Here is a 14915-nt window from a genome sequence, read left to right on the forward strand (position 1 = left end):
CTTGAAACTTGATAAGACTAGATGTGCATATTTACTAATGACTTCCCTGTATGATTAACACTGTACATGCGGATTAATGTGTACAATACAGAACTAGTTCCTGGTGCTGCTTTACCATACACATTTTAGAGGGAGGGAGGAAAACACAGCTATTCTTTTGACCCAGGAGAAAATGAGCTAGTTGGCATACAGAAGTCCTGAGGTTCCTGAACTGTGTAACCTCAGAGACTAATTACAGGCAGTCCCTGGGTTACGTACAAGATAGGGACTGTAGGTTTGTTCTTAAGTTGAATTTGTATGTAAGTCGGAACTGGTACATATTTTGGGGGGGGACGGAGAGCTGGAGTTAGGTGGAAAAGACCCTGATTCTCATACAACTTCGTTATTCTAAGAAAAACACATACTGTTTTGATATGAAGGTTTTTTTGGTTGATATTTTAATTAAAAATTGATCATAAGTTTCATTGTTTCATGCTATATCCAAATCTTCCTTTTGGGGTACCTGAAAGATCCCAGTTATTCATTTAATAGTCAGAATCTTTGTTTTTTATAACTAAAAAAAGTTTATTCAATGCATGTTACTGTTCCAAATAGAATTTGCTACAGATGGTTCAGTGAAATGGGTATTAAGTGTAATCAATAGTCATTGGAGAGCACAGTGAAATATTGATACAATCAAAGCTGTTGTTGTATTCTGCTGAGCAGAAAATGGAAATCCCTTCCTGTGAAGTGTGTGTGTATGAATTTATCCACAGGATTAATTTTAAAGAAAAATTCTGTGTTGGGAACAGGAGTTTAGCCACAGGTGGGTCCTCATTGTCCACTCACCGACTTTGCAACCAGACCCATCCCCTCAGGGCTTACCCTGCTCCGCTCCAGGGTGTGGGGTTGGGGCTTATCCCCTCTTCCCTTCTGTCCTGTTCCTCCCCATTCTTGCCCACCCACACCACTGGATAATTTTTCAGCTTCACCTCTGCCAGGCTGGAAGGGACTTGTTAATTTCACGTGACGCTAACAAGATACTTGCAGCTGTAGTGCTGAAGAGAGAAAGAGCTGTTGCTCCCAAGGTGGGGACTGTAACACAATGGGTCTCTCTGCCTGCTGCTCCTGCTGTTCCCTAGGAAATTAATTTTTCCGATCTGGGGTGCCCCCTTTTGGCTGGTGTCTTGTACCCCCCAGCAGACCCGCGTCCTCTGCGGCGAGAAAAGCCGCTCCACGTCTCCCTGGTCTGCTGGGGGAGAGGGCGCTAGCTCTGCGTCTCCCTGGTCTGCTGGGGGGAAGTGCCCCCGCACCGCCAGAGGCGGCGACAGTGGGGGAGGCACCCTGCACTAGCTGCGCCCCCTCCCCCCCCGCCGTTTGTAACTAGGGATCCGACGTAAGTCAGATTGATGTAACCCGGGGACTGCCTGTATTGATCTAAGGAAAGTGTTCCCTCCCTACTGGCTGTTTATCCATCTTATTTAGCTCCCACTATCATGGTATTTGAGCGTCCCCCACTGTTTAGCCTCACAACAGGATGGCGAGGAAAGAAATTGCTATTATCTCCTTTTTACACATGGGAAGTTAGGGCAATGAGATGTACGTGACTTGCAGACAGTCACACAGGGAATTTGGTGGAGAATGGACTTAAACTCAGGTTTCTTGTGTCCTGGGCTAAGACCCTATCTGTTGGACCAACCTTCTTCTCCTTGAAGATGAGACTTGCACAACAACTAAATGCCCCTTTAAACTTTCCCTCTTCTCTCCAAACTGTAGTTGTTGTCCTGTGAATCACAGAACACCAGAACTGGAGGGGACCTTGAGAGGTCATCCGATCCAGTCTACTGCCTGCACAGTAGGACCAAGCACCGTCTAGACCATCCCTGATAGATATGTATCTAACCTGCTCTTAAATATCTCCAATAATGGAGATTCATTCAAAGAAGAATTTTTGAAGTGAGCCTAGTGTAACAATATTTAGCTCTTGCTGACCAAGAGGTCAAAGAGGAGGCATGCATCACATGACCTGACAATGCCCTCTGCCCTCCCCCCCCCCATTTCCTCTCTAATGAACCTCAGTGAAAAGACAATGGGGCTAAGCCTCATCTACCTCTGGAGGAATTGTGTGCCATAAAATTAACAACTCTGTGCACCATATTTTAAAATTCTACATATTTTGTATCAAAATAACAGAATATAATCAAGCTGGTTCAGTTATTCTGGTAATGTATTTAAATGACAAATTAATGTGTTGGACTCTCGGGGACGGGGTTTATCTATCCCTTCCACTATCTCTTTCCCTCTCTTGTCTTACTTGGAACGCTTTTGGTGTAACTGATTAGTGTTGCTGTCAGTGGAAAAAGGTCAAACACAATAATTTAATCCAAACCTACATGGCAGTTTATTGAGAAGGAATTTACAGCAATGGTAAAAGAGTTATAGCAGGCATGTAGCCCCTATATTAAACACAACAATACAGTTGGAGCTCTGCATTCCTCTAAGCAAGCCTCTCTTTCACAAACATTGGACAGTCTAGAGATGGCTCCTCTTCTGTTCTTCTCAGATTTCTGGTCTGTTGCCACAAAGCAAACCCCTGGTTGCCGTGAGAGCCCTCTGGTTCACAGTCCAATAAGCCACAGAGCAGAGTGTCACTGGCTTCTTCAGATGCTCAGATTAAGAACTCACCACCACCAGTAATTTACTTTAGTTCTTATATTCCCTTTTCTCCCAATGGAGTCACATGTCTTAAAAGCCTGCCCAGTGGGTGTGCAGTTAGTTAGTGTTTTAGAAGAGGCATGCCTAGCATGCCACAATAGAGAACAAGAGGGACAGAGAGTGTGTGTGTGTGTCTCTCACACAGGTATGACTGCCCACCCTCACACCCAAACCCCATAGTGATTTATGTCTCAACCAGCTGCTTGGGATGCCCAAGGTAACCTGTTTATACTGCCAGGGAGAGGGTGCATGCTTGCTCTTTTGGTTTCCCTGTAAGAAGTCATTTTTCTATGGGAATGCATAGAAATCTGTGGGGGACATGAATTCTGCGCACATGTCATGACACAAAATTCCCCCAGTAAGCCCTATCCCACACCAGTGCATCACAGAGAAATAATGGTACTGGCTGCATTCTAAGAAATTTAAGAGAATGGAATGGAGACCATGGGGCATAGGACCTATTTTGCATGAGTTTGTGTCTCAAGGTTGCTTTGCCAGTCGTCATGGCTGAGCTTTATTTTTTAGCAAAAGAAAGAGAGGTGGTAGGTTGCTGTTGTGTCTGTCTGACTGTTTCCCACGGGGAGGTAGGCTTCTTGTGAAAGAATCTCCTGTTGAGAGCATCCCGTGTCTCAGAAGTAGAGCTGGTCAAAACTTTTCTTACACAACATTCTTTTGTTGGAAAATGGTGAGTCGATGGAATTGACACATTCATCAAAACTTTAGTGTAGAAAGTTGGTGGACTGCCTGGTTCCCAGTTCTTATGGGAATAGGCAGCCCAGGGACTAAACTGAAAAATTCTGTTTTGGTTCTCTCAAATCAGATTCTCAAAAATCTTCTTTATGTGAAAAATTAACTTTTTTTTTTTTTTACTTTTTTTGTCCTGAATCAAAACAAAAATGGTTTAGTTTTCTAAAAATGTAGTTTTTATGGAACGGAAATTCTGTTTTTGCAGCTAGCTCTCCACTATAGACCGTAACTATACTGTAAACGTGGCAATTCTTTTAAACTCTATGCTTTTAAGTTGGGTGTGGGGCAAATGTGTTAATGACCCAAAAAACAGGCAGATTATTTTTATCTAGCACATGCCAATTCATAAAAACATGTATCACGTGCTATCAAAGAAAAAGTTTCACTATTATATTAACTGGGAGTCAATTCTTCCTCAAGCAAAACCCCTATTTTACCTGCTGCAAGGAAGAAAGATTAGGTTCTGGGTTTTATATATAAAAATATGTACACTTGCATAACTGATTACTTTGGTTAGCTGATTACTGACTTAAAGTAACATATTAAGTCATTTGCAGTCTTTGGTCTGTCTTGATATGCATGAGATTGTAGCTGGAACAACATGGAATGTTTAGCATTAAGCGCTTCTGGTCAAACATTAGATTCCATTCAGTAATTGTTAGCAAAGTGGGATGGGCAACTGCAGACTATATTAAGTTGCTGAGGACCGTTTTTATTGCCAATTACTCAAAGGCGTTAATCTGGATACAGCTGTGTGACTTGATCATGATATACACAAATACAAACTTGTATAACACTCTTGTCTTTTTTACTAATTTATTTTCATATAAACATGGATATCTTTGTGGGGTGTTATCTGCTGGGCTTATCCCTTTCTGAGCATTCAGTGACTATACTCTCTCCTCTCAGGGTTGACCTGGTCTACCTACATGGGGGGAAAAAATTACAGTGCCTTGTCTCATTAAACTATCTAACTGTACAAGTCATCTTGAGGTAAAAGTGTGCTTTTTTTTTTTTTTTTTTTTTTTTTTTGATGTAATGAGCCAACGATGCTTAACCACCTCTCTACAAGATGCTTGAGATTCAGGATTAAATTCTCTCTCTATGTGACAGTTGCAGGAACTGGGCAATGGTTTGATGTCAGTGAAATGTACCTACAGAGAAGCAGGATCAGTCAGTTGGTCCGAGACCACTGGTTTGTTATACATTTGTAAAAAATAAAATAAAATTTTATATTGTCAAAATACTGGGAAAAATCTTTACACAAGTGACTCAGGTCCCCAGGGGAGCCATTTGAGATCACTCAATTAGGGTGAACTTCAAAGAATGGAGTAGCCACTCCCACAAGCTGGTGGATCCTCCGATACTTAGATTTACCAACCCAGAATAAAACAGTCTCTGTGATACTTTACTGGTTACCCAGAAGCCAACAACACATCATCCTTAAACTTAAGCAACCCATCTTAGGCCTCCACCATGACATCCAAATCAAATAGGAAGAGACTCACTGAAGATCTTATTCATCATATAAGAAAGTTCTACCAAAACCAAAGGATTAAAAACATTGCCTTCCATGTTAATTAATATTTCAGATTTTACCCAAAAGACACACAGTCAATTATTAACTAAATTAAATTAATTAAAAATAAAAGAATGCATTGATTAAAAGAGATCTACATACATACAGACACAAACACGGTTCAGAGATCAGGTGCATAGTAGAGATGTTGAGCTTTGTAGTTGCAAATAGTTCTTACAGAATTAGTCCATGGGTTATAGTCCATATTCTGGATGAATTCAAGCAGGCTGGGAGATCTCAGTCTTGCTACTCAAACTTCCCTGATGAAGGATCAGGTCTCAATGGTCTTTTATACAGTTTTCTAACAGCCTGTTGCCCATTCATTACTGGGTAAACAAGAGGTCTATTTGGAAGTCTCCCTGGTTGCCTATCTCTCAAGCATCATTGGTAATTAGCTATATGGATTAACATAAGACAGTTGCCCATCATTAGCAGATGATTTGCTTTATACTTTAAAGAGAGGTGAATGCAGTATAAATAGGAACCATTTGGTTACATTGTTAATCTCTAGCATTATATTTGTAAACACACAAAGCCACAAACATTATCTACCAGTATTTCCCTAAGGATTGATTTTGGATCATTTATCCTACAGGATACTTAACCCTTTCTGACCATGTATCTATCACAACAGAAAATTTTCATGCTCAAGTCTAGTGCTTTAAATTTTAAACGAGGACTGTATTTCTAGATAGTGAAACAGGTGATTTTTGTAACTACCGGTAAATACATGTTGTCCAGAGAGTAAATAGGATCCAGAGAATGCTATACTGTATTCACTTGAGACTTTTCTCCATTTATACAGATCTTATTGTTTTATTGATTATTAGTCCAAGAAAAGTAAAACCATTTTTCTTGTTCTGATGCTGTCCTTTATAATTTTTGTTCTTTGCTTCTAGATGGAAAATCTATTGGATCTAACTTTTGTCTTCCTTTAGGTTTAAAATGAATCACCTGCTAAAGTAATACTGACGCAATAAAGACTTCAAGTGAAGATTTCTCACCCATAATCAAGGCATCAGATTCACCATGTCTTACCACTATAATGAAGCCTTTGAAGACCCAGATTATTACTATTCAGAGACATTGGAGATTGACAATAGGTAAACTTTGAGTAATAATTTATAAAAGTTCTCACCAATAGTATTGTTGATCATAAAGGCAATTGAATGTTTAGAACTCATGGGCAAATGGGGGGCAGAACTGGTGACCAGTTCTGTTTTTGCCATTTTAAGCCCTACTTGACAGAGACTGTCTGTCTGTGGAGTCTATCTTTTGCAGTGGTAGTGTAGCCATGTAGGTACCAGGATAGAAGATAACTTCTGTTGGTGGAAAGTACAGATCTGAAGGAGAGCTCTGTGTCGCTCAAAATTTGTCTTGGACCAGCTACTGTTGGTGAAAGATAGTACATCAACTACTCTGTATTTTTACATTTCTACATTTGTCATATTGGCTCTAAGATTGTGATTGATATGTTCCACGATTCATAGTTGCAAGCACCAGGTATTTGTTGAAAAATCTTGCGGGGGTAGCCGTGTTAGTCTAACTAAAAAAAACTTAAATAAAACGAAAGGTCCCATAGCACCTTAGAGACTAACTAAAAACAAAAAAGATAGTATCATGGTTTCGTCAGCTTTTCAGCAGATATGCAGTCAATAAGTTTGCTGCATGATTGGCACTTGGAGCCTGATTTTACAAATACTTATGTATATACTTACCTAGAGTGATCCTTCCACTGTCTTCAGTGGGGCTGAAGTTTTAGTCTTTTTAATTCAGTTGATGATTGGTGCATATGTCAGAACTTGGCCGTCTGGATTCGAAGCACTGTGTTTTATGAAAATGTTTTAAAACCTGCTAAAATAAGATGATACATAATTTATTTGTCAAATTGTTTTGAATATTGCACATCCAGACCCAAAGGTAAATAGCCGTATCTTATCTTTCCACTCACCGTTATTCCCTCCTTTTGGTTTGTTTGCTCTCTGTAGAGAGAGGTTTCACCAACCCTTTCATGATTCCTCACCGTATGATGACTCCTTGTACGATTCCTATGAAGGTCGCAGAGGAAGAGGACAGAGAAACCAGGATTATCCTATGGCTATACCGATGACCTCAATGCAGCCCAACTTCCAATACAGCCACAGTTCATCAAGGCTGGGTGTGCCCAGCATGAATCCACATGGAAGTGTACATAGTATGTAATATTAAACACATAGATATAATAGACAATATTTTGGGGGGGATGGTCCACTCCTGAGGTTGATCCAGTTACAGTAAAAGCTTATTCAACAAGTGTGGGGGTGGAGAGTACCAGTTAATTGAATATTCTGGCTAACTGAGAGTTATATTTTGCCAATGAAATGCCAGTTTTCAAAGAATTAGAATATTATAAAATAGTGTACAGGTACTCACAAATCCAGGGTAGTACTGCATTGGAGAGTGGTTGGTTTCTTGAAGCATTGAGATATATACAGGTATAGTTTTCTATACAATAGGTTTTTATGACGCTACTTATCACTATGGGCAGCACATGGTGCACAATCAGATCACTGAAAATACAGTTAACACTAAAACTACACTGAATATAATTTAATCCTTGATTATTCAGAAGACACTTGAGGATCTTGCAGTGCCTCAGACGGATCATTATCAATATTCATTACCATTGTAGGTGTAGAAAGTGTAGGAGATTGGGCTGAATCTGTAATGACCCTATGACACAACCTGGATGCTGTTTTTAGAATAAATCCCTGATTTCAGCTTGTGTATTTCTCTTCTGCTTCTTTTGCATAGAAGTGGAGGGCAGAACATGCAATTGCATAATGTACTGGGCAATACATTAGTCCTGGTTACTACATTGGAGATTTGTCTTGAGAGAGATCAGAAATGCCACTTACTTGAGCTTTCTGTTAATTGAGTGCCTGATAACAGAGCTTTAAGGTACCCGCTTATCTTGATTTCTAAAGGAGTTCTGCATCCATGGCAGGGTAAGGCCAGAATGTTTTTTACAAAAGTGACTCGTTTAGAAAACTAAAATGTAACCTCTTTGGGTACATCTTCACTACAGAGAACGATTGAAGCCGCCGCTGTCAATCTTCCACGGTTCGATTACTGGGTCTAGTTAAGACAGTTAATTCAAACTGAGAGAAAAACAACAAAGAGTCTTGCAGCACCTTAGAGACTAACAAAACATGTAGATAGGATCCTGAGCTTTCGTGGGCACAACTCACTTCAGATGAATAGAGTTTAAGGGGTCCAGTTTTCAAATAAATAGCACAGAGCAGGGACTATTTGGGTTTTTTTTAAGTTTTTCCAGTTGCAGACACAGCTACCCCTCTGAAACTTTCAAACTGAGAGTGGCACTCCAGTCGATGCTGATAGTCCTGTTTCCACGAGGAGTAAGGGAAGTCAAAGGGAGAGTGTTCTACCTTTGACTTCCTGCAGTGTGGACAGCACCAGAAGTCGAGTTAAGGTACTTTAACATCAGCTATGCAATTAATGTAGCTGAAGTTGTGTATCTTAATTTGACCTAATCTTGTATTGTAGACACACCCTTTTTGAGCAAAATGAGAGGGAGGAAAACACATAGTTTAAAAAACAAACATTATTTCCATCCTGTCATGCCAGAATTTTTTTTTCTGGTTGTACAGTAAACTTCTGATAATCCGGCACCTTTAGGACCCAGGGGGTGCCAGATTATCAGATATGCTAGACTATCAGAAGGGGGGGCTATGAGGGGTCTGGGGTGGAGTGGGGGGGATGCGCCCCTCGGCGCTGCAGGACCAACCCGGCAGCACCCCAGCTGCTCTGCCCCAGACTTCCCCAAGTCAGACGCTGCTGAAACTGACCAGCAGCTGACTCCGGGAAGCCCGGGGCAGAGCACCCCAGCAGCGGCTGACTTGGGCCGAGGGGTGGCACTAGGGGACCAGCCCGGCAGCACCCCAGCTGCTCTGCCCCAGGCTTCCCCTAGTCAGCCGCTGGTCAGTTTCAGCTGCGGCTGAATCGGGTAAGTCGGGGGCAGAGCAGCTTCAGTTCTCCGGCTGCCTGGGGCACTTCCGGGTTCCAGATGGTACCGGACCATCAGGAGTGCTGGACCATTGGATGCCAGATCACTGGAGTTTTACTGTACTGGGGGTGAGAAAAAACTGAACATTGGTTACCTACATTTTAAAAAGCAATTTGTGCTTTCCTTTCTATGTGCCCATCTTAAGACACTTGAGTAAGGTCTGTTGTGTTGTACTGTTTTGTTTGTCTTTTGGTGCAGTTTCTGAAGCTCAGGTACCTGTATGATGTCTTGTGCTGGGCCTCCAAAAATTGAAGCACCCACAATCACTAGCCACTCTTGAAAATTTAGGCAGCTAGCATCATTCATTAAATTTGACTTTCAGTAGTCTAAGCATGGTGTAATTTAACTATACAATAGATGAGGGAAGAGCATAATTCTAGGGTCTGTTGTGCTATGCACAGTAGCACTGTATTTGTTATTGTATCAACAAACCCAATCTTTTGCAGACAGTTATGAACATTTCATTGTGGCTTAATATTTCTGCTTTTCCGTATAACAGGTAATCCTTCCTTTGAGTATGAGACCGAGGCAGACTACACATCTCCCCCTATCTTCCATGCCATGGATGATCCTCATGTACGCAGATCTTCTGATTTGTCTGATGAAGGTAAGGCTGAAGGCACAAAGATGGAATGGCCAATGAGAACATTGAAATTAGAGTTGTCAAGTGATTTTGCAAAAATGAATTGCAATGTAATTGCATGATTAATTGCATTGTTAAACATCAATAGAAACCCATTTATTTAAATACTAGGTAGCTGGTGGTGTGGGGGATGCAGGGGCATAGGGATGTGGGGGGCTGGGAGTGTGGGGTCAGGGGTACAGGAGTCAGGAGGAGGGGCTCAGGGCAAGGAGTGGAGGGTGAAGAAGTCTGGGCAGGCGATTCGGAGGAGAGGGCTCAGAAGAGACGGGGCTCAGAGGAGAGGGGTGGAGGTACCTGCCTACTTCTCCCCAGGGTGTGGAGGGCAGTACACTGCTCATGGAGGTGCTTGCTGCCCCCATATGGTTGTTTGAGTATAACTGCGCCTGCTATCACAGCCCTCCATTTCCATCTGATATGAAACAATCACATTCCACACATATCCCATTATCCTGGCACAACCAAACCCTGACTGTTTAAAGTTATGATAAGAAGAAGCTGCATACCAAATTTGGTGTTCCTAGCTCTTACTATTTAGGAAAACTTCTTGTACAAACAGGCTCACAGACTGACATTTTCAAAATATATAAGAAGAAGACATTTGGATGTTTTCTACATTTTCAAATCTATTGATTTCAATTACAACACAGAATATAAAGTGCACAATGCTCACTTTGCACACTTTATTTTTTATTACAAATATTTGCACTTAAAAACAAGAGAGTATTTTTTCAGTTCACTTAATACAAATACTGGAGTATAAGCTCTTTATCATGAAAGTTGAATTTACAAATATAGAATGTTTATCGTATCTGGCACATAAATACCTGGCAATTTACTACAAAAATGCCATGTGAATGCCTGTTCTCACGTTTAGGTTATATAGCGTTATAGCCTGTAAATGTAAACAAACTTACTTGTTTTAGTGACTGGCTGAACAAGAAGTAGGACTCAATGGACTTGTAGACTGTATAGTTTTACATTGGTTTTTTTTTTAGTGCAGTTATGTAACAAAAATAATTTACATTTGTAAGTTACACTTTCACGATAAAGAGATTGCACTAGAGTACCAGGTGAATTGAAAAATATTTCTTATAGTTTTACAGTACAACTATTTATAAAAAATAGTATGAAGTGAGCACTGTGCCCTTTGGATTCTATGTGGCAATAGAAATCAATATCTTTCAGAATGTACAATAATGCCAAAATTATGGAATAAATTTCAATTCTTATTCTATTGTTTTAAGTGTGATTAATCCCAATTAAGTATTTTAGTTAATTGCATGAGTTAATTGCTATCATTGATAGCCCTAATTGAAACTTTAACCTCCATAGGAGGATAACAACTTTTTTGGGCTTGAACTAATCAGACTTTATCCTTTTGATAAGATATTTCATGTTAATAAATATGGAAGGCTCACTATTTAGCTTAGGTGGTTGATTGTCCAGGAGTCCTCACTGAATCCTAATCACCATTAAATATCCAAATATGTCATGACAATACCACTTCATTTTACCAGAGCTTCCCAAATCCATTTGTGGATGGTAGGCCCCCGTCTCATGGCAATGAAAGTAGAGGTACAGTAAACTTCCGATAATCCAGCACCTTTAGGACCCAGGGAGTGCCGGATTATCAGATATGCTGGACTATCGGAAGGGGGGGCTATGAGGAGTCTGGAGGGGGATGCCACCCCAGGCCCCTCATAGCCCCCCCCTTCCGATAGTCCGGCTCTGCCCCAGGCATCCCTGATTCAGCTGCTGGTGGTCAGTTTCAGCAGCGGCTAAATCGGGGACACCTGCAACAGAGCAGCTGGAGTGCTGCCTGGTTGGTCCAGTAGCACCGACCCTTGGCGCGGTGAGACCAACCCGGCAGCACCCCAGCTGCTCTTGGGGACGCCTGGGGCAGAGCAACTGGGGTGCTGCCGGGTTGGTCCCACAGTGCCGCTCCTCTGCACTACTGGACCAACCCAGCAGCACCCCAGCTTCTCTGTCCCATGTGTACCCAAGTCAGCTGCTGCTGAAACTGATCAGGGGCTGACTCGAGGCAGCCTGGGGCAGAGCAGCTCTGCCTCGGGCTTCCTGGAGTCAGCCGCTGGTCAGTTTCAGCAGCGGCTGACTTGGGTACACATGGGACAGAGAAGCTGGGGTGCTGCCGGATTGGTCCCGCAGCCCCGAGGGGCAGCACTATGGGACCTACCCGGCGGCACTCCAGCTGCTCTGCCCCCGGCTTCTCCGATTCAGCCGCTGGTCAGTTTTAGCAGCGGCTGAATCGGGAAAGCTGGGGGCAGAGCAGCTCCAATGGTCCGGCTGCTCGGAGCACTTCCAGGTTCCTGATGGTGCCAGACCATCAGGAGTGCCGGACCATCAGAGTTTTACTGTAGTTGGAAACTTTTGATGAATTGTTTCTTTATAAAAAAAAATGCCTAAACTGAGACTATTCCTGAAGAAGGTTTTGATTGGAGGAATCTCCCAACTTGAATAGCTGTTGTAGGGCAGTGGGGAAATGTCAAAATATCTTGAAATAATGGTGAAATAATTTTGAAGTCTGTTAGTCTAATTTCAAAGGGGAGGATTGAAACTGAAACAAAGTTTTCATTGACCTCTTTTTTTGATTTTGTGAATATTTTTGAGATTTTTGACATTTCCTCCTGATTTAATCAGAATAGAAATTTTGAATTCTCAAAGATGTATGTGTAGGTGGGAATGACAACTATTCCCCCACCCTCTACCCAGCTGTAAATGAAGGGTTATGGGGTGAAATAAGGAGGTTAAGTTTCGATTAATTTACTAGTCGAGTAGTCGATGGAATTTGCATCAGCTACTCGACTAGTTGGTAAGAGAGTGCTCACTTCTGAGCACAACTCCCGGCTGCCACTCTGCACTCTTAAAGGGACAGAGAGGAGCCAGTGTGCAAAGACACTGGCTCATTCTCTGGTCCCCCGCAGGGTCTCAGGACAATTCTCACTCTGCATTTTTAAAAGGGAGACAGCAGCGGTTTTCTTAGTGTAGACATTGTTTTTATGGCCCTAGCTGATGCTATTTTACATTTGAGTGTGTCTCTCAAGTTGATTAAAACATAACCTCAAAATAACAGATATGAGGATTGTATATAATTTTTTCAGCAAAAGAACAATTTATTTCTATTGGCATTAAATATACACGCTTTTATTAACTAAAAATCTTTTAAAAATTAATTTTCTGTACACTATGTTTGTATTTTATAAAAATGTAGCAACCAAAACCTCACTAGAAAAAACAGCAAGTCAGAACCTTTTTGGAAGTCTTGAAGTCAGTGTGTGCGCTTATTTTGTATTATAGACCATTGTACTAACAGTTAACCATCACTGGGTATGAATGATTTTTCAGAAGCATTAAAAACTCTATTCTCCCAGTGATGCTGTGTTACACAAACATTCATTCCAAAAAACTAAGAATATTTAATGCAATATCACTGCTAGCTATCATTACCTCTCAATTTCTTGTTGGTTAGCTAAATCTTGGTAGCTATGTATATTGGATGTCTTATTTCCAGTCTTCCTCCTCTCATTCTTTGTATGAAGTTTGGAATGTTATTTAAAGTTCTGGATAGATATAATTTTTTTGTACATCCCATCTACAGAAGCAAAGTTGATCAAAAACCTTGCAAACATGTCCAGCAAAGAGAGAATGAAAGCAATCCAGAAGACACCAAAGACCATGAAAGAAAAGAGAGAGATCAGGTAAAAGCAGAATGTTTATTACAGCTTAGTACTAATAATAGAATCACAGAATATTAGAACTGGAAGGGACCTCAAGAGGTCATCAAGTCCAGTCCCCTGCCCTGACAGCAGGACTAAACACTATCTAGATCAGTGTTTCTGAAAGTGTTCCGCGGAATCACTCTCAGAAACGCATTAACTGGCTGCCCCAGTTTGTTTGTTTACCGGTGCTGCAGCTCACAGAGCCTCATGGCTCCCATTGGCTCAGTTTCATCCTTTGCAGGCAAGAGGAGCCGTGGGAAGCGGTGGCCCGGCCCAGCCATTTCCTGTGACTCCCATTGGCTGCAAAGGATGAAACTGAGCCAATGAGAGCTGCGAGACTCCGTGACCACGGCGCTGGTAAATAAACAGACCAGAGTGGTCAGTTAATGTGTTTCTGAGAGTGATTCCGTGGAGCACTTTCAGAAACATCGATCTCTAGATCATCCCTGATAGATATTGGTCCAACCTGCTGTTAAATATTTCCAGTGATAGAGATTCCACAACCTCCTTAGGCAATTTATTCCAGGGTTTAATCAGCCTGACAGTTAGGAAGTTTTTCCTAATGTCCAACCTAAATTGCTGCAATTTAAGCCCATTGTTTCTTGTCCTGTCATCAAAAGCCAAGGAGAACAATTTTTATCCCCTGATGTGAATGTTCATACTTTTTCTGGCACCTACTTAAATGCAGATGTCTGCATAGCATATTTCCTTGCTAGAGTCTTGATCAATTATGGAACAAAGCAACTGGAAAATAACTTGTTTTAAAGTAGCATCTTATTGAACGCTAATTTGCCTCTTATGAATGACACAGTGTGCATATTTGTTGAATGGAAAGCAAGGTTTCATCTCGTTGACATCAGTATCCTGCTTTGTTCCTATAAGAAATGTCAACTTAATGTGGATGTGTTTAAGATTTTCTAAAGAGTGTTCAGCAACGAGAATGGAGAAAAAGCTAGGCAAAAGAGTTTGAAGGTAATGGCTGACTTATCCTGATCACAGTGTTATTACAGAAGATATCCAAAGCCCATCACCAACAATGAGTTGGAGTTAGATGCAAGGAGGCTAGAGCGTCTGACCTGTGGCAGGTTGCTAGCTAACAGAAAGACAAACAGCAAATCTCTCTCCCTAAACTCCACATTTTAAGTAACTTTTTGTCTGCTACTGAGTAAATCTGGGTAGGAATTTTTCAGTGATCTTTTTTTTTTCCTGAAAAATGCTGGTTTGTCAAAACTAAAACTGTTTCCAGAACCAGGTTGATTTTTAGATGCATTTTCCAACTTGAGTTTTTTTTAAAAAAACGCTTTTAAGATAGCAAAATATTTTTTTGACTATTTTAATATGAAAAATTCTGATTTTGAAACTGCTTTCTGTTTTGAAATGTGAAATTAATTATATTGCAAATTTCGTTGTTGAAAATGTTAAAATGAAATGTTTGTATTGACCCATACT

General features: G+C 41.1%; 1 protein-coding gene across 3 annotated transcripts in view; it reads left to right on the plus strand.

Moving 5' to 3' along the window:
• Positions 1–14915, plus strand: part of TMC5 (transmembrane channel like 5) — a 52500-nt gene that overhangs the window by 6346 nt on the left and 31239 nt on the right. For all 3 annotated transcript variants that reach the window (XM_075899394.2, XM_075899396.2, XM_075899395.2), the window contains exons 3-6: positions 5959–6123; positions 7009–7214; positions 9586–9693; positions 13346–13445. In XM_075899394.2, the coding sequence (XP_075755509.2) occupies positions 6050–6123; positions 7009–7214; positions 9586–9693; positions 13346–13445 (488 nt within the window). In that variant the 5' untranslated portion in view covers positions 5959–6049. The remainder of the gene's footprint in view (positions 1–5958; positions 6124–7008; positions 7215–9585; positions 9694–13345; positions 13446–14915) is intronic.

The sequence above is a fragment of the Pelodiscus sinensis genome, chromosome 15 (genome assembly GCF_052426305.1).
Source record: "Pelodiscus sinensis isolate ZL-2025 chromosome 15, ASM5242630v1, whole genome shotgun sequence".
In the NCBI taxonomy this organism is placed as follows: Eukaryota; Metazoa; Chordata; order Testudines; family Trionychidae; genus Pelodiscus; species Pelodiscus sinensis.